General features: G+C 41.3%; 1 protein-coding gene across 3 annotated transcripts in view; it reads left to right on the plus strand.

Moving 5' to 3' along the window:
- Window positions 1-23,640, plus strand: part of cacna2d3a (calcium channel, voltage-dependent, alpha 2/delta subunit 3a) — a 112,006-nt gene that overhangs the window by 4,791 nt on the left and 83,575 nt on the right. For all 3 annotated transcript variants that reach the window (XM_018668110.2, XM_018668111.2, XM_018668112.2), the window contains exon 3: window positions 17,257-17,373. In XM_018668110.2, the coding sequence (XP_018523626.1) occupies window positions 17,257-17,373 (117 nt within the window). The remainder of the gene's footprint in view (window positions 1-17,256; window positions 17,374-23,640) is intronic.

The following is a 23,640-nucleotide window of genomic DNA, read 5'->3' on the forward strand; positions in this document are numbered from 1 at the left end:
TTTTTTCCCCTCTTTTTGCTACCCTTTTTAACTTTACACATATGTGTTGTAGTTGGATAGCATATAACATTATCACTGACAGATAAAGAACCTGGGAACAAAAACCAACTGTCTCCTATAATAAGAAAAAACCTATTTTGAACGCAGTTAATAATACTTTATTTGTATAACATCTTTCATACAGGTTAGTGTCAAAAACAGCTTATTTTCTGCTTGATACCACTTTATTTTGTTTGAATCCAGTTTATTTGGCATTATCAAATGAACTTTCAAAATAAAAAATCTCATGAAAACAAGAGATCAGTGATGAGCTAAGTGCTTTACGCACAAAAAGAATTTTGATCTATTGAAGACCTTCCTCCAAGACTTGTTTTGCAAAAAACACAATTTAATATTTCTACAGAAGGCCGTTTGTCTGCTAGGGGAAAACAAAGATCTATTTTTGTTCTGAATATGTATTTTAGTCACACTAACCAGATTTAAGAGCATGACTAATTGTCTAGTTTTGAAGTGGAAATGATTATGCATTTCAGTTTTTCACGTTCATTTAAAATTAATTACATATTTGGATGACAACAGTGGAATAATGAGTCTTGCTGTGTGCGGAACTGCAGTATGAGTTTTTAAAAATATATTTTCCACTCAGTATCCATATTAAACAGCACTTAAAGTTTTAATTTGATGAAGCGTTCCTTTTTCATTTAGAAATGTTAGAAGATTGTCATACTTGTTAAGAAGAAATTGTTTCAGTGCCTTTAATTTCTCATACAAATTGCCCTTTACGAAACGTAAAGAAAATGTTTTATTTATGTCAACCAAAGCTCGTTTATTGATAAACTCAATATTAGAAAGATTCTGTATTATATTGTGCACATATACATAATAAATAATAATCTATGCACAGCACTGTAGTGACCAGGTAAGTCCACTCAGTACTGGATGTACTGAGGTCATGTCCACGGCACTGTTTTGGAGAATGTGTGAATTAATTGAGTTAACGTTCCACAAATACCCACAAATTACACACAGTAGTTTCTACAATGATTTTGTAATTTTTTTTGGTGTTTTTAAACAACTTAACAAAAAATCTGAGGCTAAGTGATATCATATTTCTCCAACAGAATTATATTCTTGGAGATGGTGTTTCGACGGTGTGGTGGGTGGATAGGTAATCAGCAAACTTAACAGACTTTTTGGTAGCTAGGTAAAAGTATCTTGCATGGATGGGGTTGTGTTGGAGTTATTAGGCCCATGACCTCAGTATTTCCAATTTCCTGGCTGTGCCGCTGTTGTATTTAAGCTGTTATGTTTTCCAGCCTGAAAAAAATGTGATACTTTAGACTGGTAACGTTAAGTATTTTTAGTGTCCAACAAATTTAAATTTCCAACTAAAACGTCTGATTAATTTGATGAGCAGTTTTACTTATTTCTCCTTTTTTGCCATCTATTCGTCTTACTTGCCCCATGGATGACTTTGTATATGTACGTGTGTGTGTGTGTGTGTGTCTGTGTCGTCGAAGTGGAGAGGGAAGTATGTGTGATGGTGCCAATCTGCTGCCAAGGGTGGGTGATGGCTGAAGCGTTCCAGTGTAACAGTGTGTCAGTGAGGGGGAGACGGCTGCAGATTAGATTTAGCTTTGGGAAAATTGAATAGCGGTCAGGTTTGGTTCAGCACGGCTGGCGATGAGGTGGTGGTGGTGGGAAAGGGGGTGTGTAGGGGTATGTACTGATGACTGTCCCTCTTTCCCTAACCTCCCCTAACCCTCCCATCTCTCCCCTCCCTCCCTCTCTTGTTCTCATTGACCAAAGCATGATCTTGCTAAATTTGATTCCTCCACTGTTCATGGAGGGAGAGGGAAGAGAAAGAGGTGTGTGTGTGTGTGTATGTGTGTGTATGTGCGTAAGGGAGAAAGAGAGAGAAGAAGGGAGAAAACGACGGAGGAATGCCGTGTCACAGAGTTAATTACAGCGTTAGCAGGCGGGAGTGCAGCCTGTGCTGCTATCCTTTCATGTCCTAGCAGGGCAGCTTTAGCCAACACAGCCACTCACTCACACTGTAATTAGTGCTTTGTTGGTGAGAAAAGCATGAGAAAAGCCACTGTGCATCAAACACCCTGCCTTTGCTGTAGAGAGCTCAGGAGCAGGGAGCGAGGGGGCCTTTGCTACCAGATTAAAGAACTTAAATTCTTAAAGAGCACAACTGCTGACGCTGTGTTTTGTGGGCTTAGAAAATCAAGTGTCTTCTGATGACTTGTTGTGCGGTTTACCTCTTCGATTTATCCCTGATTTTTCTGACTGGGTTCATTTGCCAGCGTGAAAAGTATTTGATTTAGGAGTTAATTTGTGTTTGTGAGGAAGCTGATTTTTCTTCCCAGTCCCTGAAGTTTCTACGGAAGATACACACACACACACACACGCATGGTGTTTTCATACAATGTAACTTGTGCTCTGCTCTGCTAGGATGATGAATGTGAGCGCTGAAGATAAATATCCACTGTCATCTGTCATTGGCTGCTCAGGTCTGGCTCTGCCTCTGTCGGCCTGCAGATAAAGAGCATCTCACCGTGGCTACACCGGACATTAATGGACACACACGCACCTATGCAAGCGTACACACACACACACACACACACACACACACACACACACACACACACACACTTGAACAGATTTCTGTAATTATGACAGATTGTTCACCTGGTGTGCTCCAGACTCGATTGCATGCAGAGAGTAAACATTAGCCAACTTGGTAAAGGGGCGGGACTAGTACTATTAAGCACATTAACGTGTGCGGCATTGTGTGAAGGACTGTCTGTTACTCGCTGCTGTCTGCATCAATCATCCTGCAGGTAGTTTGGGTCCACCCTGTGTGCTGTAGGTAAAGATGGCTCTTATAAAGTAATACACTGAATATGAGAAAGGACATCGAAGCCATTACAGCTGCTCCATCAATCATAAATGCTTTCTTTTACTGGCTGTCCTGAACCTCTGCATGCTCAGATAATTTTTGTTTATATATTATGCTCAGAATTAGAGATGAACTGGCACTCCAGCTTTCTTCCTTTCTGTCTTTTGTCTTATCTCACTTTCTTCTCACTTTCTCTCTTTATTACCCTCAACCTTTCCGTCAACTCTCCACTCTGTCAACATTTTCCACCCGTGTGTTTACGCGTCCTTGTGCCGTCCCCCCAATTATTTTTCTCTTCTTCTTCTCCCCTTCCCTCTTGCACTCTCTCTCCCAGTCTCTCCTCCTCTCCTCTCCCTCCATCCCTCTGCTTTAATAATGGATAGGATGCAGCTACGGCACTAAAGAATACATGGGAGGGGATCTTGGGACGTGGCAGAGTTTGGAGCAAGTGTTGGTGCCCACACCCTCAAAAAAAAAAAAAAAAAAAGTTCTGCTGGCCCAGCACAATGTCCTGCACTCACTGCACTCACCCTCCTCCACTCTGTCAACGTATACACTCACGCAAATGCGCTTAGTTTTATTGTACTTTCCGGAGCCCCGCAATGCACCCCATTTGCACAACACTTCTCATAGGCTGTGAGAGTGCTGCCAAATCCAGCTCAGTGGGACAGCAGTGGCCCCTCCTCTTGATGACCTTCACCTGCACTTGCTATCCTCTCACACAAACACACTCGCTAACACAGCGTGGAGGAATATGGTTACGCAAACAACAGTGTGCATACATAAACAACAATGAGAGAACCACACGCATGCATTGCAGTTAGCCTTTTTCCTCAATACATATCACAAATACTTTTCTCACTCTGTGTCTATTTATTTTAGTGTCTCTGTTACACGCCATGTTATGCATTTATTGACAAGCCTGCGCCTGCTAATGTGCAGATGACACTGAGGTAATGCTGAGCACTGAGTAAGTGACAAACGATTACTTAGACACAGAGGATCAGTATGGATCGATGTTGAGCCATATTGATTACATGGTGTTGTTGGCATGTGCAGTAACAAAGACAGATACTCTGTGGAAGGTAAGAGGGCCATATTGGCCCACAGAGAGGAATTCTTGCTTTTTTCAATCGCAGTCAGCCTATTCTTCAACTGAATACAAACCCATTTCATGTTTTTGTTTTGCAATAATGTAACTGTGACTTACCCAGGGGTCACAACATGGGATTGTTTCAGCTAAACTGTTGGAACTGCCAAAGTTGAATTTATTGCTGGCAGTGCTTTAGGGTGTGTGGTGATGCATATACACTCTGATCAGGAACTGCTTCATTTGCAGTTGACACAGACAATACAGAAGTCTTCTTCATGTGCTGCTTTTCAAACATCTGTGTAGTTAGTTTTTCAGAACTTGTACAGCAACAATTTTTTTTTAATGGCTACTATTCGAAAACTGTTGTCAAATCAGGTTAGAAAATGTAATTGCTTACTGAGAAATTATGGCTGTCAGAAATTTGCTGCTTTTAGCTAACAGCAATAAACTAGAAGTCTGATTAACATTGACTCGAAACACAGTTAATTTATGCACTTTCAGTCACTGGTTGATCAAGTTAATGGCTTTGTTAATGCATCCAGGTAACTTATAACATTATTTGGCTGGTTTAGTTACCAAACAGGAGACTACTGCTGTGCAGTCATTTATGTTCATTGTGAGCAGAGGGCCTGAAGCGTTATCACTTTATTATGTGTTACTAGAAAAGGAGAAAGAGAGGAAAAAAGGAAACTATTGCAAATCAGTCTTTCTTTACTTTTCATAATGTCGTCTTCACTCTCCACAAACTCCCACACCATCAGAAATATGTAGGGGAAAACACAAGCAGCCAATCACAGTGCTTGTATTCCCCACATGGTATCTTCATCAACGCTGTAGCCCAATGTCTAGTTGCATTTTTCAGCTACACCATAGCTTATGGAATGACCTTGGAGCCTTGTAAGACATAGCCCCTTAACACAGAAGTATAAATCCAACCTAAATGTGAATCAGGAATGCTTGATGATGCCACCTTATCTGTATTCATTCAGTCAGTTGCTTTCCCAGGGAAACTAGTGAACCTCTTTCAAACTCAAAGACAAGTATGCAGCAGTGCAGGATATCAGTAATGTGTCAAAGAGCATTTGAGTACATCCAACTCATCAAACCTGGATGTGTTACAGTGACAGAAGACAATACTAGGTTACGCATTTGTCAGCAAAAAACAGAAAGCTGTGGTGGGCATCTAGAGCTCAAAAACATTCCATTTTCTCTGCACAATGCTGATTGCACTTAGACTTTGATGTAAACAGTGACACTCACTGGATTAGACCTGCCTGGTGTCAGTAGTACAAGCGGTGTTGTGGTGTGCAGAGTGATTTTAACACTCTTACAACTGAGAAACTGCCCTTTAATTGAATGCCACAGCACTTCTCAACTATGAGGCTGACTGCATGCACTTCTCAACTATGAGGCTGACTGCATGCATCCCCATGCTGCTACCCTTTTCATTAGTCACCAAATATTTAACATCAAGATTGTTCCAGAAGCACTAGAGGGACAACAATTTATACCAGTGATCTGCCCGGGTCATGGATCTCAGCCCAGTAAGACGCTGTACTGGAAGCTCATGGTACAAACACCAGAAGATCATGATCTGTGTTATCAGATAGCATGGACTACGACACCTGCCGTTACATGGACGGTAACCAGAGGTGTGTTGTTGATGAGTGGGGCTTGGGAGGTAAAGTTAGTGCATCTGTACACTACACTGCAAAAAACATGACTTGACACGACAACATATTATTATTTTGGTTTGGGTGGAGGGCACGTCTTAATGATGACGCCACGACTTTTTGACTAATCGATTTAAATTGGCTTGATTAATCAACTTCAAAAAGTAATCAAAATGCCCATCCCTAGTTTATTATATTCATGCGATGCAGTTCAACTTTGTAGTGTCTACTGATAAGCGTTTTGTGAATCTCCAAAGTATTCTTCTCCACTGTAGGTGGTACATTTGTTTCCTTCATTTCTTTGTGAGGCTGTCAAAGCAAACTCAAATGGAACTGCAGTCCAAAAAGTGTAACTTCCCATAATAAATCTCCACTTGCAAGGATGAATATTGCCTTTATACATCCTCCACAATGTTTTGCTCTCTCCTTCCACTTTCACGCTGGCTGCTGCTAGAATCAATTTGAGACTGTGAGAATGTATGGAGTGGAATAGGGAAGCAGCAGGCCACACTGAACGTGCTGCTAAGCATGAAAAATGTTTTCCAGGACTCTGCTGAAACCAACTGAATGCAGGCAACTACAGATAGGCTGTGGACTATTAATCAGTTCCATGTGAACAGATTAGACCTGCTCTTGGTGCTATTATGTTTTTTGGTGAAGTGAATTATGACTGTATGAAAGAAGAAGTGGAGTGGAAATAGGAGAGAGGCTACTTCCTGCACTTAGTGCATAAGTTTTGAAAGAGAAAAGCTTTCCTTTGCTTCATAAAAGAATTATTTTAGGGTAGACAAGTTCTCATGCTGGCATAGATGATGTCAACGTTAGTACGTTAAGAGCCTCTGTGTGTGTGTGTGTGTGTGTGTGTGTGTAGGTGGGGGGCACACCATGATGGCAAGGCATGTGAGGACATTGAAAGATGGCCGTCATTAGAGAGAGCAGGGATTTGGCACCCACTCTGAGGGGCAATGGTGCATACCCAACAGACGCAGAGCACCCTGGGACAAACTCCTGAGCATCGCTACCAGCTACGCCATAAGGCCTTGTGTATGCGTGTGTGTTCGTGTTAGTGTACAGCTGTTATTCTACTGTTCCTCTCAATAGCCCTCAGGCAGCCTTTAAACACCCTGTCACTGCAGGAGCACACACACACCCAGGAGCTGCGGATGGATGAATTGTGCTAAGGAGCTAAATGGGTGAGGTGTGTAAGTGGTTTTAGTTACGCTCAAACAAAAAAGAATAGCATGGCCTTTGCTCGTGTATGTGGATGAGCCTGAACCTGTGATTATTATTATTTTTATTTTTTTTTGAGGAATTCATGTTGTTATTTAGTTATATAAAGAACAATACCTGATAATACCCAACACTTTGTACTTTGATTGGAGGCAACCACCACTGTTAGTTGTCTCTTCGGTCGGTCAGTCGGTCCATCACTTTGGTGCCATCAGATTGGAAGATTGCTATGGATTTTTGTGTAGACATTCTTGGACCACAGAGGATGAAGCTTACTGATTTCAGTGATCCCCCAACTTTTCCTTTAGTGCCACAGTGAGGTTTACATTTGTAGTTTTAAGTGAAATGTCATGACAACTGTTTGATTGATTGCCGTAAAATTTGGTACGCAAGTTAATGTCACACTCAGAATTAATTTTAATAACTTTGGTGTCCTGACCTTTCATCTAGCTCCACCATACCATCATCAGGTCAGTTCACTTTGTCCAGTATTTTAGTTTATGACCAAATACCTGAAAAAACCAACTCCCATTATTCTCAGCTCTATTTTGTGTTTATGGCTAATTAGCAAATGTTAGCATGTTAACATGCTAAGATGGTGATGGTGGTCTGAGCAAATATTTGACAATGTTTCTTTCAAAACTGTTAATAACACTTTTTTGGTAGTGTTAGCGACTAAGTCTGAGTCCTCATGCCAAATGATTTAAAATCCAAAGCTGACCTATCGGTGTGTTATTTACATTGATTGTTGTGGGATTTTACGGATTTAAAACTAGAGACTCAAATGTTTTGACTTTTTTAGGAGATGAGTCCTTAGAAAGACAGGTCTCAAGTTTTTATTTCCCCTAAGGCTGACTTAAGTCTAAAGGCTGGGTTATCCTAGAAAGAAGTTGTTCATTCAACCTGTTGACTGACCACATGGGAAATCAAAAATTGGCCACTTTAACAATACCATTTAACAACTGCAATAACCGCATGGATTTTCAGACAGTCTCTGCTGGAAGGCACTCGATGCGTGGCACTCATTTGTTCACATGAAAAATGACAGAAATAGTTCAAGTATCAAGAATGGAAAAAGAGCTAGGGACAGAAGTTCAAACCCTGACTCCTCTGTCACCTTCACAGCGTGAAGTGGGTGTAAATGTGAGATCCTTGGTTTGAGAAAGTTACAGAAATGGTCGGATGCACTCCAATTTCAGAAACTGGTAATACTCAACCAGGTCTGATTTTTACTGCATTTGGACAGTCTGTCTTAGGTTTGGTTTCATGTACAATGGAGGATAGTTGGGTCACTGGGAAACCTACCACTCCCCTGAGATAATAAACATGCATTTACTGTTTTCAACAGTCAATTCTGATTTTAGCCCTTCTGATGGTTACCCATTTACAGCTGCTGTTGACAGTAAGAGTGATAATAAAGGAAGACTTGTAGGATCATCACCTAGCTGTTGTTATCTGTCTAGACTTAAAGGAAGCGTCATCAATCAAAAGCAAAGAGATACCACGATTTTGAACATTGTTATTCGTCTTGACACGAGGCAGAGTTCAGTTATCAGTTTGTCAATTTAATAAAGTTGAATTTTGAATGTTTATTGTATGTGGTCATGTTCAACAGGTGCTTTATAATACCTTCAGATGTGATGACGATAAGAGCTTTGTTTTACAAGAAAACAACTGAGACCTGGGTGCCAACTGTTAGTCTTACCACCATCTGGTTTCCTGCTTGTGCTTTGTCTGCCTCCTGGCTGTGTGTGTGACCGTGTGGTAGATTTCTATGGGCCGGCGGCTGACCACAATGAAACTGCTCTCGGCTCACTTCTTACGGCGCAGTCCATTTACTATCAAGAGCTGCCCTCTTCTCACCAATATGACTGAGTGGTCTGTCAGAGCTGTGCGTGCATGTGTTCTCCCAGTCCTCCCCATTCATTCATAGTGCATTGATCTGACTTTGAGACATCTCCGCGTTATGATCGATACTATATTCTCTCCCCCGCTGATAGATTGCGCTGTGGTGAATGGAGCAATGATGAAGGTGTGGCCAGTCAGGCAAGAAGAGTTTATGATTCCTGAATTTTATTAGTGTTTGAAGATGTCTTGTTTTATGTCTGTGATGATTAGCATTTACAGTAAGTGTTTAATTTTCATTTTGTCTGTGATTGTGTGTGTCATATTGGTTTGTGTGTGTGTGTGTGTGTTTTATAATCTGCAGGGAGTGTCTCTGTGCCACCAGATACGGGACTCAGACCAACATGCTTTTGAGGCAGGGAGGACAAGCGTGAAATTAATTGTTCCACTTCATCTCCGGCCAGCACTCTTCTTTTGAGGGAACAATTTGTCGGCTGGCGTACGAGGCAGGGTATGAAAGGAGGAGGGCATAGCGATGATTTGGCGTTCCTGGGAGATCCTGTGATCCAGCAGTGATTTTCTGCTGTGGTTTTGGGCTGACGCTCCTGTCCCCTGATCAAGCAACAGACTCTGAGTGTTTCACAGGAGGTGGGAATGCAACATCAGTCAAAGTGCATTTGTCTCAGACAGTCTCCCTGCCTCGCTCCCGCACACAGACGCACGCTCAGACACACACACATACACACCGGTAGTGGCCCAGTGACACGGTGGCAGAAAACAGAATTAACTTCAACCGCGTGATGCCTCTGGGCTCTACGTCTTCTCTTATTCTCTCCTCACCTCGTCTCTCCTTGTCTCTCCAGCCCCGCTCTCCCCCTGCCAGCTATGTTGGCTGTAATTACAAACATGGCTTTGGGGAATCGGCGGCCCTTCGTATGAAATGATGACACTGCAAGACGTTTGTTCTCCTGAACATGTTTTAGGAGAATAGATGCTCATATACTCTCCAGGCACAAGGTTGTAACTTGCATTAATGAACACATACAAGCACCTGCAAGCATACACACACACACACACACACACACACACACACAAACACACACACACACACACACACACACACACACACACACACACACACACACACACACACAGAAAGAGCTCTTGAGCCAGAGGGAAGTTACTTCCCAGTTGTGCATCTCCGTCCTGGGATTTGGTTAAATAATTCAGCAAGGTCTATGTCTGACATGTTTAACATTTTTTCAACCAATATTAATTATTCTGTTTCATGAATATATGATATTCTCCACATATTGGGAAAGATAAAATTGATATAGATTAGGCAGCAAAAGTTCAAGTAAGCACACTGTACATACTGTATTCATTATGCAGGCTGAATGGTGCATCTGTGTTATAATTTATTATGATATAACACTATTAATTCTAATGCATTAAAGGTGATCTGTGGAGATTTTGACCTCTAGTAGCTCTTTGGTGCATTTTTATAATTTTTATAATAAACTATTCTTGCCAGCCATTTCACACTATTACTCCGATCTACAAGTAGCAGTAATGAAATAGGGTATGCTGCAGTGCAAGAGCTAAGACATGGATGACAGAGACTGCTCGCTAGTAAATGTGGATGTACTGTAAACAATGCAGGATTTAAAATACTTAGGAAAATCGGCTTTGCAAATGGTTTATGAGAAATGCATGCAACAGCTTGAGCTCAAGGATACGCACTGTGTTTCAGTGAGTAACTCTGAATGTAAACAGAAACTCAGTTTACAAGAAAACTCCACAGGGCACCTCTAATGTACAGTATAATATCTAGATGGTCTAGGTGGCACTAACTTTACTAAATACTGTTGAGGAACTAAATCTATAATGGTGCATCATACTTTATTAGACTGTATGGATGGAGCAGAAAGTACAGTATGCTCCTCTCAAATGTAGCGGGACAGAAGCACGATAGCATAAAAAATAAATTACCTAAGAATTAAACTAAGTGAATGTATTTAACAGTATGTTCCACCACTGTAGATATATTACTGCTCATTATCCTCTTGGTTTAAGTACTGCAAATTGTGGTTTTAATGGTGAAGTGCAGTTCTTAGAATCTTATCATGGATGTAAAATGCTTTTTTTTTCAAAAATATATTATATTCAATATTGTGTTATTTTGAGATCTGCAGCTTTATTGCGCCCAACAAAATTTGACTTGATTACAAGATGCTAATCGCTGACATTCAATATTGCATTTAGTATCCAGTCACTTACAGTTGACAGTGTCAAAAAAATAGACATGCAGAGAAGATTAGTGTCAAAAAGAATGGTAATGGTCCCAGATAGTATGGTTCCCTTTCTTCCCCCTTTCCTCTGTCTTTTTTTTTTTCTCGGCCCTCTTGTCTTGTCTTGCATTTTTTTCAGTTTTACCAGAAAAGATTCCAAAGATGCCAACTTTCTCATTTCTTATCCATTTCAGGGGCTCAGTGCATCAAAGAGTCTACCAAGTGGACTTTATGGTCTCTGTTTCCCTGTGTCCCTTGTCTTTCCTCGTCTCCTACAAAGCACACAGATGCACACACACATACATATGCGCACAAAATCAGAGACTTCTCTGAGCCGTGTCTTTTTGTTCATCAAACCAGACTCACCCACTTGTAGTCAGATGAGCAGACCGAAGCAAACAAAACAAGCAGGGCTTGCTTTTTGTGAATGAAAACCAAATAATGCAGCTTGAATGAGGGCAGAATATTATAGCACACTGACTTGTAATTCAGGCTAGTATGCTGGGCTTTTTTGGACGTGCTTCCAAATTCTGCCTCTCCTTTTCTGCCGTGGATGTTTAGCTTCATTTAGTAAGCTAGAGAGACAGGAAAAATCTGAGCAACAAACTAGCAAAATCGATAGCTTGTATGTATTTTGGCTTTTAGTCACTTACATTTAATCCACGTTTCATAGTTTTTAAATGGCTAATTATGGATCATGGTTTGCCCCTTAAACATTTAACAACTCATAAATGTGCTGAAAAAAGGATATAATTAATGAGTGAGAGAGTAGTGTTTATATGTTTGTGTGAACATACATTTTTGCGCCAGTCAGTGTGTGTGTGAGAGAGAGGAAGAAGGAGAGACTGAAAGATTCAAACAGCTGTGAGATTATGTGAGAATGGGCCAAGGTAAAGTGGGCTCTGGTGACGCGTAAAATGAGCTGGGATTTGGGGGATTGGGGTTCAGTTCATTTCAGTGTGAAATGAAGTTTTTCCCCTTCATTAATCACTTTATTATCAAACCCCCAATGAAACCACATACACAGATACAAATACTTGAATGACTGCTGAATATCATTCACAGGTCTACAACGCCATCATGGAGGCTGACCAACTGATGGGCGCAGAGAAAACCAGTACACATGTACACACTGCTTATCCTGCCACTGCCGGCAAAACGTTCGCTTTGATAGCTGCCCTCATCTACATATACATAGATGAGTTTTATATGCGTATGCGTGTGTGTACATGCACATGTCGCTGTTTCTGTTAGCTGAAGTGCAGCCTGGATGTAGGGATTTTAGCCTCTGATTGTTGTCCCAGAGTCAGAGAACACTGTGTAGGAGAGAGATTAGCTGCATCAGCTCATTCATGTGATGCACCAAAGCGGAGGGGGTGAGGGGGTAGAAAAAGAGAGGGATCGAGTTACCACTGGCTGTACACTGTCACCGCTGCTTGTCTCTGTCCCCAACACAGCTGAAACTATTTCTTTTAGTGGGCACGATGTAGCTTTAGTTTCCTGAGATGTAACTTGCAAGAGGAGAAGTAAATTCGTGTTGGGGGTGTAACTAGTTTCATTTATGGGCAGAAAACAGTTATTTGGGCTTAGAGAAGCACAGTTTGTTACTCAGCCTCCAGCTGCTCCATTGGAGCTGTTATGCAGTGAGGAGATCAAGACTTCAAGGCTCCCAGGTGTAACTGTATATTGTTCCACACATACCCTTAAACTGCAGTCATACCAGGATTTGCAAAGAATTTCTTCAATGGAGATGAATGGAATTTTGTTAGTGGTGCTCACAATGTGACTGAGCAGAACAGACGACAGAAACATGTGTTTTTAGCTTCTTTCCAGGACATTGTTTCTGGAAAGACAAATTGCTGTTGAGTATCTTAGGTGTAGCTTTTCAGTGCTGTGTGCCAGACAAATGAGAGCACTTTCACCTTCATTGTATTGGGGTGGCATCAAAAATCTCAGAGACATCGATATCTCAGTACCAGGGCAAATAAAACCAAAACTATCTGCCAGGCCTGATGCCAGGAGAGGTTATTTATATGAACTGACCCTTAAAGTGAGCTACCCACAGGCTCATATCTTAGGTATGTTTAAGGTAGGTAGGTCTAAGTATAATGTTTTTGAAACAGGTAGGAAGGATGGACAGAACTAGAGCAATAGGCAGTAAAAAATAGAGCAGCTTCTTTGTAAAAAGTTGTAAAAAAAAGTTGTAAAAAGAGCAATACATGTGCGACTTGGAATCTAAGTCAGGCCAGTATCCAGGTGCACAGACACGAGCCATTTCCAGCAAACATGACAACCCTTGGGGAAAAGATGAAAAAAAAAAAAACATTTTGTTTTCTTCAACAGCAAGTTAGGCCAAAACATGCAATTCCCTTGAGACAGCATCACCGCTCAGCAGGACATGAGCAGCAGAAAACCACCCAGGACCTGTGATGTACTTTACAGTTGACCAATCATGCTAAATCAATACATAGAGTGACTATAACTACATTATGATATAACATATAATATATATAACATATGATCAGCTTATTGTGTTAGGGTATTTAACCTTCTGTAGGTCTTCTAGACGGCCACTTATTTCTTATGCTGCAGGGAGATCTGAGCACAGATTTAACAGCAACCTCAGAGCTGGAAGGGTTTCTCTCATTCTGTCTGGCTCAAGGACACTTCAGCAGAGTTAATACTAATCAACACAGGAGCATGAATCGGACTTGATCTGGTTGTCTTCTCGTTCATTTTTCTGCTCTCCTCCTCTTAAAAGTTGTGATTGAAGCCTGTTGTAGAAGCTTTCCTCCCCTCCTCTCTCCTGGGAAATGGTGGTTCTGGATGTATGTCAGTTGGCTTTCCTGTGATGATGATGTGATGTGAAGAGGATAGCTCCGGGCTAATTGGGCCTGGCCTGCTCTGATCAGCCTGACTGAACATAGCGCTGCAGACAGCCTGTGGTCAGATGGACCCTCTCCGCTCCTCACTGACCACACAAACACGATCGCAAACACATAAACACTTCAGCTTTAGGCTGTGGGCACTCTGTGCTTTCCTTATGCCACAGTGAGGTGTGTAATATCTGTCAGTTCTGGGACAGTTATGTGGACAAGGATTTAGTGGAGCTGTGGACAAAAATACACTCGTTTCAATAGGAAAGACTTAGGAAACGTCTTAAGAAAGAATAATCTATGAGTGCAGTCCGTGAAGTCAGCCCATTCATTTTTATAATTAGCAAAAGAAGTGGGTGCAGTAGAAGAGAAGAGAGATGAAAGAGGAAACAGGAGATACACAAACTAGAAAGAAGACAGTAAAAGGGGGAGAGGACAAAATGAAAATTGGTGAACATAACCAGTCAAGCCAGTTCAGGTTTGAGCTGCCACTGACCTGTCAGCTTAAACAGCCCACCAGAGCCAGCCACGCCAGGAACCAGGATTGGATTTTCTGTCCCTCTGACATACTGCAGTTGTCTGTCAGCCAGTCGGATTATCGCAGCGATTTTCATACGGCTACGGTACGCTGTGATTTGGCTTCTGAGTCATCAGCCAGTCACTTTGATTGGCCACAGACTATGTTACTTGAGGCTGCAATTAATTAGCAGTGATGTTGGGGCGAGGGACTGAGGTTTGTGTGAGAAAATGTAAAACTTTGTTGTGGTAGTTGTGACGCAGAACTGGTCTGAAGAAAAAGTTGTGTCGAAAAGGACACGAAAGTGGTTTGTATAGTTTCTCTCTTCCTTCCTCCTTTCCTTCCTTGGTGTCTCATCCAGTCCTTACCATATGTGAAACAGGAGCATTTTTGGATTGCTGCACCGGGGATTTTGAAGAGAATTTTAATACCAAACTGTTTGGCCATGACATGCAAATCAATTTGGCAGCGGTGGCACCACTTCGGCAGCATTTCAAAGACACACAGACTGCTCAGTGTTATAGCTGCAAACGGAGTGTTGATGCTATGATATGGAGATAAACATGAAACAGCGAAGTGCTTCCCTTTATGAACCTGATTCTATTCAGTCCTCCCTGGCTTTCTTACTCCTGCTGTTCCTGCTTCTTGTTGCTGCTCTTTAAGTCTCTCTCCCCACTTGTAGTTCTTCTCCACTCATTCAGAACCCCCCTCAAGCTTTCATTATACCGTGGACACTCACCTCCTCATAAAGTACCTTGATGGATCCGACCTTCTGTCCTCTAATAACTATATTTTAAAAATCCCTTCTCTCTTTTCAGTTCTTCTTCAAGCACTATGATCATTCTGACATCACTGGAATATTGTACCTTCAGGCTGTGGCCCTTGAACTCCTCATAATTGGTTGCTTGTAATGATGAATGTACTAATCAACAGATTTGAACTTAATCTATTACTTTCAGCGTAAGCCATCCTTCTTATTGTGTTTGTCGTAAAATATTAAACTGAACGATAATTTACTGATTTTTAACCTGCTTCCCTGTTTGTGTGCACCTGCAGCTCTGCAGACACAGATAGCATTTCACACCACCCTCTGACCTTCCCACTACAATACTATCTCCCCGTGCTCTTTCTGATCGTCCATCTTCTTTTCACCTTTACTTTTCACCCTCAACATCTGTCCGCCTTCCCTTTCTTCTTCGTCCTACCTGTCTTTGCATCTCTGGAATCTCGTTGCACCCGCACAGTGTTTGCTCTCCCTATCACAGTCTTTGTTTTTCTCTACCCCCCCCCCCCCCCTTTCTTTTTGTTTCCCTTTATCTCTCTCTTGCTTTCTCATCTGTTTGTCTGTCTGGCTGTGTCTTTGTCGGAGGATGGAGCAAATGCAAGGGTGCCCATATCCTCCTTCACACACGGCCACACACAAATACAAAACAAGCAAATCACCCATATTTGATCATTTACTGAAAAGATAATAATCGGTGATCAAAACCATTTTTGTGCTTACTTTTTTCCAGTGAGGACTTTTTATTTAAGTCACGATAAAACCGACTTCTCTCCGGAGTTGTTCGCTCAAATGACAGAACATTTTGCTCGGTCTCTCGCTTGTCACCTTCAGCTACAGCTAAAGAATTCAGGCTCATCAAAAGTTTTGGCATGAAGCAGAAAAATATTCTTCTCTGTTTGGCGATGTCCTGCAGTGTTTCAGATGACTGCCTAAATCCAAGAGCTACTGCTGCCTGAGTGTCTGATGCTGTCCCCATTCTCCCCCCTCCTCCTGCTGCGATCTCTCTCCCCTCACCCTGCTGCTCATGTGTGTGTTGCTGTACAGGAGCAGCTAAGAGCATGCATCTAAGCAGGTTGGCATAACATTAGAGAGGGCATGATATTTGATATGGCGGTAATCTTCTGTTAAATCCCCAAAGAGTGAAACACAGCCGCCTGCAGCTTTGCACAGATTTCAAAAATGGTTTTCTTTTCTTCTTCTTCTTCTTCTCCCTTTTTTCCCTGTTCAAGTATACCCCTCACTTAGATCAGCTCTGCATATGTGTGTGTGTGTGTGTGTGTGTGTGTGTGGCATGAATGGGCGTGGAATTAGTGAGACTTAATGTCACTGTCCCCCAGTTAAGGCTCTGGTTAAGCTAAGCACCCTAGTATAGGTTTATAGCAGAATAATGTGATTTAGTGTAGTGCACATACTGAGGCCAGCGGTGTGTCATCGATGCTTAATGTGTGGTGAAACGTGAAGGAGGCTGATAATTCCCTTTGCTGAGCTGATTGGTTTCGTTTATATGTAGATTAGTTTGGAAAAGCAACTCCTACTAAGCTTTATTCCACTTTTGGACCACTGATAATGTTTTCTAAGTACTTGCTACGAGTCCTTCATTGTATACTGTAAATGTGTTTCTCTATAGCGTGGTTTTACCACTGCCACGTCTGGCTATACTGTGTAGACAACACCTATTGTGTGTCTAGTTTTAGCATTAATTTTAATTTAGCATTAATAAACTTTACTTTTCTTGACTTGGTTTAATGTAGAATGTATTTTTATAGCTTTCTCACATTCAAAAAATACCCATGATATATAAATGGTTTCGTAACTGGTAATAAGGAATGTTTTTAAAACTTTTAACTGCAGATTCGACGCTGAACACTGGCATGAGCTCACACTGTGAAATGCATGCCATAATATGTTACATGCAGCAGTATGGCATTTTTTCATAATCCCCTTGAGATAATTTTACGTGATAAAAACACACTATTTAGTGATTTACCTGTGTGGCAGTAATTGTAACCTGATAACATGAATGTTTGGTTTTCTTTCAGAAATACAAGGAGTTTGAGCGGGCAGTGCGTGTGGAGGAGATTGATGGGCTGCGACTGGTAAAGAGGCTGGCGGAGGACATGGAGGAGATGTTTCACAAGAAAGCCCAGGCAATGAAGGTACTTGTTTTTGTAACTGAAATTTCTATTACAGTCACACTAAAGCAAAACTTTCCCTAGAGTCAAGCCAAAATATAAACTATAAAAGTCTGAAACAACTCCTATACAAAAAATGTTATTTTCTATTTAGTTATACTCAAGAAAAAGAAAAAAAAAGAAAAAGGAAGTCATTTTCTGCGGCACTGGTTAATCTATTCCCAGAGAGGCTGGAAATCAAAAAGTAAATGTACTGGACTGAGCTCAATGAAATCACTTGGTGAAGTGTTTTTTCTGACCACTCTGCTGACCCTATTGGATGTCTGAAGAAGTGCTGTAGCGTCACATTGCCACAGTGAATCCAGACACATCTTGAGTGTAGCGTGTGTGAGAGAGAGATATGTGATAGAGTGGGTGTGAGGGGAGGGGGTGAGGTGACAGACCCAGAGAGGCTGTGATCCACCCATCAGCGCCTGTGTCACTTTATTGATCTGCTCAGACCAAACATCAGTATTAGTAAGAGGCCACTTCAGGAGAAAGCTCCTGAAGTAAAACTAAAATCCTATGATTTCTGTTTATTATGTTTTTATGTGTAGACTGCGTAAGCATAGCAGTAGTATACTGCAATTGATAGCAACTACAGTAAGCACTGTGCTGAAGTATATAATTTTTAGGTAGTTTATACTTTGATTTGAATACATTTCAGATGGGTGTATTATACTTTTTACTTCACTACATTCATTTGAGAGCCGAAGTCAGTTATTATACAATGTAATATTTAAATTAAGTAGAAGTAGCATTAAAATGCTACTAAAATATTAATGCAGCAGACATATTGATCCAGTACGTGTATGATAAAATAAAGTCTGATAGAAGCCATTCTGCATAATGAGCACTTGTACTTAACTTATGCTTAAAGGATAATTCCAGTTTATTTCAACCTGGCATATTTCCAATAATGTGACTTTTACAGCTTGCAGCAGTATATCGGGGCAAGCTGCATGAGACAGCTTTCCAGATAAACATGATTTTACTACTTGTCTTTGAGTCTGACCAAAACACAGAAGGTAGTTGCATGGAACAGCTGTTATGGCTAACTGCGTAGGGGCAACTTATACACTGTTACATGTATGAGGCTGTAGGCAGCTTTCTATTCAGTGTTGGTTCGTGCTAGAGAAGTAGTGGCAAACAAGTGCCTGCAAGTTTCCAAATGGCGCGAATAATGACAGAATAATAATGATAGTCCTTATAATAGTCTGCAAACTCACACATGTAAACAAACTGGCTTGGGTGGGTGAATATGCAGGATGATCAGGTCAGCCAGCAAGTTGGCCTGTGTATGTAGATCCTTATGCAGTTAGCATAACAGACATTTCAGGCAGCTACTTTCTGTTTTTACTTTCAGATTCTGAATTAAGAGTTCATGTTAAACCCATGATTATTTGTAGGAGGCTAGTTCTGCTTCTCCCAGTATATGTTGTTTTGCATTACTCCTCATTTCCCTGAGCCTCTACAACAGAGAGGGCGAGTGCAACGATAGCAGCTAGCTGTTAAGCCACAACAGCCACATTTATGGGTAAATAAGCCAGGTTGAAATGAATCAGAGATTTTGCTTAACTATATTTAGTTGATAATTCTTTGTACATGCATGCAGGACTCGCACTCATTTAGGCGTATTTTTTGTATTGTGATAACCCTGTTTTTCTTAAACGATCTGATTGCTTCATTCACCACTGTTGTCGGTACATGGGTACATGTACAGTTTGAGCATACTTACCCACATCTACGTGTGAGCATGTCTGCTGATATGTGTGTGTGCGTGTGCATGCATGTGTTTGTGTTTGTCAGTGCTGTAACAGGTGCGGTTCAGGATGTGTCCACAGCGCAGTGCCTCTCTGGCTGCAGCTCTAGCTCCAGGTGATAGATCCTATCAGGACAACACGGTGCTGTTCACAGAAATTGGATTTTTCTCTGAGAGTCTGGTCCAAGGATACAAGCTAAAAGGAGAGTGAGGGAGGGAGAGAGAGAGGGGCACAGATAGTGACAAACCATTTCCGTGCTTTAGCTTTGCTTGCGCCGCTGTCATTATTCTCATGTATGATACCTTTGCCCGCTTGGATTGCATGACCATGCGTGTTTCAGTGAAAACGTTCACATTTCTGCCCGTCCACGTGCAATAATAGTCTTCACTGCGCACACAGAGAAGATCAAGTATTTCATGCTAATATGAGTCATCTGGCATTTAAAAAATATGACTCCTGCTCTTATACAATGATTGCTGGCATGAAAGCAAGGTTCTAATTGAATATTACTGGTTATGTTATTAACTCCTGTAATAGAAATTTGAGGACTTAATCAGTTTTCTAATAATATTAAACATTGTTTTGTAATTAAGCCAACACTACATGCGTTCCAAACCAGTATTTTAGAGTTTTATTTATATAACTGTCATTTGTTCGTGACCAACCTGTTTTAACTGTGATAAACTTACTTGTTGACAGGAGTCATTTTCATTGAGCAGGAAGATTAGATGTATTGAGTCTAGTAAGATAGTTGTTGAGAGTGCGTTAAACCCCTGGAGATGTGAGGGCTTGGTTAGCTAATGGCTTCTCTAAAGCCGCTTGCCCGGATGCTGGATGCCTGATAATTGTACATCTCAGGGGGCTGTGTGCACTACTGTCCATGGAATAAAAGTTATGGGGGTCAATGTGAAGATGAGAGTGAATCCTTGTCACTGGGGTGGCGGCATTGCTCTTGTGCAAAGACAGATGAAAGTCGTGGGAGGAAGTGAAAGAATAAATAAATAAAAGAATAAAGAATCAATTTTGAGGAAGTGGGGAAGTGGGAAAAAAGGCCCAATGTGCACGTTCATGGAGTATTTAAACCTTTAAACCATTTAAACCAGCTGCTATTGTGATTCCAGTTCACCTCCACCCTTCTCATTTTCAATGCCAACAATTTGTTGCCTTGTGATGAATTGTTAGCCGCAAATATGAGTCCTTTTCCCAATTTCTCTGAGCTTTTATTTTCAAAGCTTTGTCCTGTCTGGCCTTGTGTGCACTCCTACATCTGTCCTTAAGCATCTGTCTCTTCTTTTTTCTGTCTCTCCTCTTTCTACTCCACCTCTTCCCATTTCTCTGCTTTTTGCTAAAGTATATGTGGCGCTTCAGCGATTCAATTTCCGTGCAGGCGCTCCCCCCTGTCCATCAACGTGGTTTTATCTCCCCGTCTCCACATCGATTCCCCCTCTTTATCGCCCGCCGCCACCTGCTGAGAGACAGCAGTCTCCGCTGCTGTAAAAGGATGCACCTGTTAAAGAATGTGTAGGGTTGCTGATGTCATTCTTCTTAAGTGTGTTTAGGTGAGAAAAGGTGCTTTCATTCTTGTGTGTTAAGATAATGCTTTTAATTTGGAGAAAGGACGGTGGTAGAGAGCCATGTTTATAATCTTAATTTGTAGTATTTAAGCTTCCTGCAGGTTGTGTATTTAGTATTGTGTGTGAAAAAAAGAGAGTGACAGAGTGTATGTATGTGTGTGTAATTGCATTTAGAATTGGTGTTTGATTGTGTTCATTCTCTTTCCCTTATCATCTCCACATTATTGTGGCAGACACTGCCTTCTTTTCTGTCTGACAGAAAATAAAACTTTGAGCAGTTGTGTCTTTCAGCTGCTTCACCAATTAAATTGCAACTCAACTAAAGATAAGATTAAAAAGGCCAATCAAAACACAATGTTTGAAAGTAAACATGCGCTTGCAGAGGACATTGTGTGTGTGTGTGTGTGTGTGTGTCCTTGTGTGTGTAAAGTAAATCCAGGCATGCGTGTGCATTTATGTTTATTCTTGGGCTCAGCAAGCATCTTAGCTCGCCATTGTGACTTTTTAATTACTATTACCTTCATCAGTTCCTGAGTCAGTGGGATATTATCATTGTTTAGCAGAAGGCAGCTCCTCTCCTCTCCTCTCCTCTCCTCTCCTCTCCTTGTTCCATCTCTCCTGAAAAAGCTTGTCTGCTGGCTGGGAATGACAGCAACAGCAGACAGTTAAAGAAACAGTGAACATGTTGTTATCAAAGTTGAAAGGCGTGGAGCTATTGTAATGCCCTCTTTGAAGTCAAGCACGGCTGTGTTTCATGTGACAAATGCACTTCAAAGCAAAGTGGATGCCTTGCTGCTAGGGCTGTTTCTCCTGTAATGGCATTCGGTCTCTGCTCTGTACCTGCTGATATCATTTACCTGTGGCAGCTACGCCTCTGTAGTCCTCAACATGATTACCAGTGTAGAGCAGAGGAAGTCTGCATGGGTGTATGTTAAAAATAAAAGGCACACATTGGGACTTTAAATGAAATTTGGCTGCCAGCAAAACCTCCTATGAACTTTAATTTTCATTTGCTGACATGCACAGTGAATTTCAAACACAAATTTAGCATTTCAACAATGTGGCATAACTCGTCGTCTGCTGGAGATGGTTTGAATAAAGATGCAGTTCCTCTTATTAGCTGAAAAACATCAACATTTAAAGGGAAATGCTGGTTCATTAGAATTTAGGTCTTATCGCTGTAGTTTTGTCTGTCATTTCTATAAGCAATGGTAACATAGTACCAGCATGTTGTTGCTGAAGATGTGACGACATTGCTAAAAATTAGTCTGACAGAGCAACAAACCTCCTGGTTTGCCAAAGACAAGCATCCATCCATTCATTAGCCATACCGCTTTTTCTTCGAGGGTTGCAAGTGGGCTGGAATCAATCACCCAGCTGACATTGGGCGAGAGGCTGGGTACACCCTGGACAGGTTGCCAGTCTATCACAGGGCCAACATATAGAGACAAACAACCATTCTGCTCACATTCACACCTATGGGCAATTTAGAGTCACCAATTACACTAACCTGCATATCTTTAGATTGTGGGAGGAAGCCGGAGAACCCGCAGGCACATGGAAAACATGCAAACTCCACACACAGAGAAGATTGACAGTGCTAAGCACTGCACCACCGTTCTGCCCCCAAAGACAAAGCATAGGGTTTCTAACTGTCCTTTTTACTGTAAACATCTATAACAGTTTAAAGGCTAACTTCCTACGCTAAGCTAAGATAAGGTAAATTAAGGATTATTATGACATTTCAGGTGCTCTCACTTTTGATTTTACCTACAAATAAAGTGATTTAAAAAGTTATGGCCTATGTGGAACGTTATAGTCTGTTTCCATTGTTCTTCGTCACATTTTCTTGTTTATTGATAAATATCAAGTTTATTGTCATTGCAATATACATTAGAAACAATACATTCCAATGCAATGAAAAACCTGTGCTCTGGCACATGCACACATGCAGACATGTCACATGGGAGAGTAGGCTAGCTCCTAGCGAGTCACCATGGGGCAGTAGCATTTTGCCAAAATATCAATATTTGTAATATTTCCACTCAGGGTTTTTTATGTGGACATTGAAAATGTCTATAAAAACAAGTGGAAGGAAAACACAATGTCATTTGTCTTCACTTTCCTTTTTTAACGTTTTGTCTGATATGAAAAAAAAGGCACAACAAATTTGTGTTTTTTATTGCAGACATAAACTTTTTTATCCTGGATTTTGCCTGTTAGTAGGTGTATGGTTCTGATAAGGATTACAATGGTGTTGTCTGGCCCTGCAGTCTTGTCCTTTCCTCCTGTCTGCCCTACTCCCTGGCACACAACACTGTCATGCTGAGCTCACAGCACTGCTCCCCTCATTTCCCTCATTTCATTAGCTGTCTTCAGTCTCAGATCATTGTCACATCTGTTAGTGTGTGTGTGTGTGTTGAGAGTGATGGCTACTAATGACAAGGCAGAGCCAGTCAGTGGATATCAGGACAGCGACTGTCTCTTCCTTCTCCTTCTATCTGGTTGTTTTTCTGTCACCAAGTCATCAGAGTGTGAGAGATGGGATTGTTTTCCAGAATGATGAAATGAGGATGTAGGCTGGAAGGATGAGACAGGTAAATGTCAAGAAAAAAAGACAAGTCAAAAGTTCAGTCTAAGGATGAAATGAAAGTGAAGAAAGTGTGAAGAAAGAGGAAATATGAGAAGGATGGCAGCGCTGGGTTAAGCATTTCATATTCCCTTTCAGTCAGCAGAAGTGTTGAGAACTTGTCAAGTATTGATTATTGGGATCTGATGTTTCAAAGCGCACCAATCTCCTCCCTCTCTCTGCCTCTCCCTCTGTCTTTCACTTTCCCTTTCCCTTTGTATCTGTCTCTCCACCATACTCTACTTGGCCTGTGCCCAATCTAAATGTGCAAAACAGAGGAAGCAAA

This window comes from Lates calcarifer, linkage group LG6 (assembly GCF_001640805.2).
Source record: "Lates calcarifer isolate ASB-BC8 linkage group LG6, TLL_Latcal_v3, whole genome shotgun sequence".
In the NCBI taxonomy this organism is placed as follows: Eukaryota; Metazoa; Chordata; class Actinopteri; family Centropomidae; genus Lates; species Lates calcarifer.